Consider the following 5,067-nt stretch of genomic DNA (forward strand, 5'->3'; position numbering starts at 1 on the left):
AGCAGGCGCGGCAGGCGGGGCGTGCACGCCTGGGGAGCTCAGGTCCTTGGCGGAGCTGGATGAGGTAAGGGACGGGGAGGACAGGGAGGACAGGGAGGAGGTGACTGCGGAGACAGAGAGGGAGCGGGCGTCAGAGCGCTCGCCGCATGGCCGGCGACACCGCGCCGGGGCGGGCGGGGGCCCGGCTCTCACGTACATTCCTCCCTGCTCTCCACTTCCACCTCGGCCTCCGAGTCCTTGTCCTCTGCGGCGGCCGCAGGCGCCGGCGTCTCGGGGGCTCCGGGCGTGTCCACCGTCAGCTTCCGCTTCCGCGGCTGGGTGCAGGTGGCCAGAGCCTCGGGGGCCCGGGAGACCACGGTGGCACAGGGCGGGCTGCTCACAACCTTCTGCTGGGCTGGCGGCGCCAGGGCCACGTTGGGGGCCACACCCGTCTCAAAGCTCTTGTAGGAGTAAAAGCTGCAGGGGTGGGGGGTGCGTTGGGGCCACAGGCATCTGTCCCCACCCCAGCGTCCCCCACGGTGGCCAGCTCGTGAAGGCTCATCGTGGGACGCGCCCCCCTGGAAGGTGCGGAGGAAGAGGCCCGAGCGGGCGCCCTGGGGCGGCTGGCGGCCCAAAGGAGAGGGAGCAGCAGACACTCTAGACGTGCCTGCCAGGATGCTGTCAACAGGACCGGCGCTCTGGGACCACGTGGACTGGGGAGCCGGGTCTGTGCATGCAGCCCGCGAGGCCGACCCCACACTGACGCACAGCGCTGACACTAGACGGGGCTGGTCCACTGCCCCACGGCCCCGTGTGGAGGTGGTTAGAGCGGAGGCAGCAGGCAGGAACAGGGAGCCCCAGGCCCACAGACTCGGGGCCCTTCACCTGCTGTACTGAGCACGCGCCCCCCTGCACTCAGGCGTTCGAGGGGCCCCGGGAGGGGTGGGGGCCGGTCATGAGACGTGCAGAACGACAGCCTCGCTGGAATCACATCCGCTCCATTTGAGAACAACTCTGGGAGGCCACGTAAAGGAAAGGTCTGCCAGCAGCCAGCAGGGCAAGGACTCACCTGTCTCGAATCAGGGCCGGGAGGTGTGGGGAGAGCTCTTTGTCACTCGTGGAAACCGCAGGGGACCAGGGTCGGAAAGCGGAAAGGCGCTGACGAGGGTGAACGCAGCCAAGGCTCTGCTGAAAGAGGCACCAGGGGTCAGAGGCAGGAGTGCGGAGCCCCGCACCCCCGCCCTGCCCCCCACCACACACGCCCTGCCCACACCTGCTGCCCAGCCCCCAGCCCCGTGTCCCCCCACCCTGCACCCCTGCCCCGCCCCGCCCCTGCTGCCCGGCTGGCGCACAACCTTGCTGGAGGAGCTGGCCAGGGTCCGCAGCCAGCCAGACTGTTTGTCCTTCTCAGAAGACGTGGGGACTTGGGAGGGAGCGTCATCTGTTTTCCGGATGGAGGCCGGGGGCTCCGAGGAGACCTGTGAACAACACAGAAGTTGTCACCGGGGCCTCCGGGGGCATCCACGCTCTTGGCACCAGGCGTGTGCAGCGACGTGTGGGCCCGGACTCCAGAAAGGGACAGGCCGTTTCCGTGAGAACAGCGCCATGGCGCATCTTCAGGGCTCCCATGCCCTGACCTCCCCCTGTGGCCACCGGAGGCCCAGGGCAGGGACTCAAGGGGACGGCCACTCCCCACAGCCCCGGTGGCCAATGGGGGCTGCAGACCCTGGCCTCTTCCCAGTGGTCATGCCAGGGTCCAGGCAGGCTCACTGGCCAAGGGTAGGGCCAGTCAGGGGTGGCCCTTGGTCCCCAGCTTTCTACATGACAAGCCGAATTTCGAAGACTTGCCATCGGCTGGGGGGTGGAGGGGGCAGCTGCACCATGGTGCCAGAGGGCAACCCCCCCCACCCCGAAAGCAAACATTATCAAAAAAGAGAGACAACCCCTCCCACCAAGTGTACAACACAGTCTCGGGACACGGGCCTTGCTGCCAAAGGTCCAAGAAGCTGCCCCCAGACTCCCAGGGGCCCCAAGCTCTGTCAGTTGGCGGTTGGCGCGGCCTCCCGAGCAGACGTCAGGAGAACCACCTGACGGCGCACGACCTGAGGGAGATGGGGTCTCTTCGTGGGGGGACACACAGTCTGCAGGACATGGACCGTGCCTCCCCCCTGGGCAGCCATAATGGGGTCCATACCACAGACTGACACACTGTCACCTGCTGGGGCGCAGGGCCACCTCCGCGCTCCAGGAACCTGTGGGGAAATGCTGTATCGCAGAACCGGCCTGGGAGGGAGATGGGGGCGGGGGGGTGAGTGGTCAGGCAAGGTGTCCCCCTCACCAGGGCCGTCATCACCAAATTCAAGAGACACAGGGCTGACTGGAGCCCGGGCACATGGCCTGCGGACAGAGGGTCCCAGTGGAAGGGCCTGACCAAGCCCAGCACACGGCTGCCTGCACACGTGTTCCTGGGGCCCCCAGAACCCCCGTGGCAGCCCTTGTCGGGGGACAGACAGGCAGCGGGAGGACCTGTGCGGGGACACACCAGCCTCTGTCCTCACGCAGAACCAGCGGCCCCGCAGCCAAGGGGCACACGGCCAGCTCCTGGGAGGCGCATCCGAGTGAACCCACAGACGGCTGTGGACTGTTTGCTCGGCTGTGAAAGACTCGCTCAGGAAAGAAAGACCCGCCTGTTGGCGCTTCGTAGGGGCAAGAGGCCGGCGCCGTCCGCCTGTGGGGGTGGCGAGTGGCCGGGCGGGGGCGGTCACCCAGCGGAGCAGCTGGAGGCGGGGAGGGCAAGAAGCCAGCCGCAGAGAAAAGCCAGGAGAAAAGCCGCAGGCCTGGCGCCAGCTCCTGCAGCTTCTGAGAAACCTCAGGGAGACTCCGGGGGTGTCACAAGACTCCGCCTACGGGGCCACCCCCACACGCATGGGGGCTGGCGAGTGGCGCCTGGTGCCCATTGGCCAGAGCCCCATCCACACAGCAGGGAGCGAGGGGGCAGGCTCCCCGGCAGGGACCCGGCCTGCAAGCTCCGAGCGCTCAAAACGAGCCCATCAGTTCCAGAGGCCAGAGCCTCACCGTCACCCCCACCCACCCTGCGCTGTCAAGCCCAGGAGAGGAACGGAACAGCCCCTCCGGGATTCCTGTAGCAAGAAAAACCCCCGTGCGCCCCTTCTCTCAAGGGCAGAGAGAAGCAGGAAGGGGCCGCCAAGGACAGCCATGTCAGGACAAACCTCTTCAGGCCTGGAAGGCCACTGTCCCCAGCAGGGCGCACTTGGTCCCCAGGGACAAAACTGCCCCATGAGCCCTACTCAGCAAGAGGTCAGCAAGCACGTAAGGACATTCGGTCTGGTTTCTGACCTTTGTCAAGGCCTCCACGCCACACCTCGGGGCTGACAGATCTCAAGGAGGGAGCAGGCTTCCGGGCCTAGGACACAGCCAGGGCCGTGAGGGGGTGGGGTGGCCCCCAGGCCCCGCCGGTGGCCCCACACAGAGCAAAAGGGCCATAGCAGCTGACCGCAGCACCACCCGTGGACACCCACCGTCAGGGGTCCCACACGAGGGTGAGAGCACGCGCCACTGCACACGCGCCCCGGCACAGGACCCGTGCCGTGTCTGGGACAGCGTGGCGGGGGCAGTCCTGCCGCGGGGCAGCCGCTCTGTCCAAGAGCTGGCTGTGGACGGCCCAGGCGCGCACCCAGGGCTGCTGGGCAGCGGTGTGGGGTCCTCAGGGGAGGAGGGGACAGCCCGCACCAGGGTTTCGCACACTTTATACCGGGGGACCTCTGTAGGTCTGCAGGGATTTGGGTACGATCTAGGAGTGACTTTACTACCTGACTTTCACATCAGTGGGGGGTGTTCGTCAAGACAGACGCACCAAAACGTGGGCTCCATCAGATACGAGTAGAGTGGGGTCAGGACGGCCACCACCCAAGAGCAGCGAGCAGGGTGGACAAGAGGGTCCGTGGCGCCCAAAGCCACGACAGCTTCTGGCATCGCACACCCGCAAAGGCCACATTTCAGCGCCTGAGCCCCAAATGCACAGCAGGACAGCCTGGGCCACGGCCCAGAGGCAGGGCAGAGTGGAAGAATGGCTTTGGGTTCTCCGCCACTGGCCCCTCTGCACCCTGCCCGGAGCCCCGCATCCCAGCAGAGTGGAGCCTGGACCTGGCATCTGGGGACCCTAGATGCACGACTCCTGGGAGAGAGGCCCTAGCAGAGCCTCGCGTGCTCTGGGGGAACGAGCTCGTGACCACTGTGCCCTACGAGGCCGCCCTGAACCCAGGAGCGGTCCCCAGGGCCTGCATTGCCACACCCCATGCATCACTTCTTGGGGGCCACCCTGCACATTAAAAAAAAAAGTATGTGGGGGATGGGAGGGGAGAGAGACGATCCAAATGCTGGCTGAAGGCGCTGGCCCAAGGCCCGAGGCCACGGCCTGACTTCTGTGCAGAGCTCTGGCTGCCACAACACACATGAATCATCACGCAGGTGTCCAGTTCTGGGATGATGCACCAGTAAAGAGAGGCTGCTCCCACCTGACTGCCAGGCAGATGAACAAACCTAGATGCCCAGCAGCGAGATCGGCATTCTCCCCTGCGAGGCAGGGCTGGTCCGCAGCCATTCACAGCCCCTACAGCACCAGCTCCGGCACAAACTCCAGCACCAGCAACAACTCTGGCACCAGCTCAGCTCAGCTCCAGCTCAGCTCCAGCTCAGCTCAGCTCTAGCTCAGCTCTAGCTCAGCTCCAGCTCCAGCACCAGCTCAGCTCCAGCTCCAGCTCAGCTCAGCTCTAGCTCAGCTCTAGCTCAGCTCCAGCTCCAGCACCAGCTCAGCTCCAGCTCTAGCTCAGCTCCAGCTCCAGTTCATCTCCAGCTCCAGCTCAGCTCCAGCACCAGCTCAGCTCCAGCTCTAGCTCAGCTCCAGCTCCAGCTCAGCTCCAGTTCAGCTCCAGCTCCAGCTCAGCTCCAGCACTAGCTCAGCTCCAGTTCAGCTCCAGCTCCAGCTCAGCTCCAGTTCCAGCTCAGCTCCAGCTCAGCTCCAGCACCAGCTCCAGCTCCAGCACTAGCTCAGCTCCAGCACCAGCTCAG

At 65.9% G+C, this 5,067-nt stretch overlaps 1 protein-coding gene across 1 annotated transcript in view; it reads right to left on the bottom strand.

The window, feature by feature from the left end:
• SKI (SKI proto-oncogene) overlaps window positions 1–5,067 on the bottom strand; it is a gene marked incomplete at its 5' end in the record, with an annotated part of 63,018 nt that overhangs the window by 847 nt on the left and 57,104 nt on the right. Inside the window, 4 exons of the mRNA XM_029945944.1 lie at window positions 4–104; window positions 197–456; window positions 1,049–1,167; window positions 1,335–1,457. Of these exons, the coding sequence (XP_029801804.1) occupies window positions 4–104; window positions 197–456; window positions 1,049–1,167; window positions 1,335–1,457 (603 nt within the window). The remainder of the gene's footprint in view (window positions 1–3; window positions 105–196; window positions 457–1,048; window positions 1,168–1,334; window positions 1,458–5,067) is intronic.

The sequence above is a fragment of the Suricata suricatta genome, chromosome 8, assembly GCF_006229205.1.
Source record: "Suricata suricatta isolate VVHF042 chromosome 8, meerkat_22Aug2017_6uvM2_HiC, whole genome shotgun sequence".
NCBI classification, from domain to species: Eukaryota; Metazoa; Chordata; class Mammalia; order Carnivora; family Herpestidae; genus Suricata; species Suricata suricatta.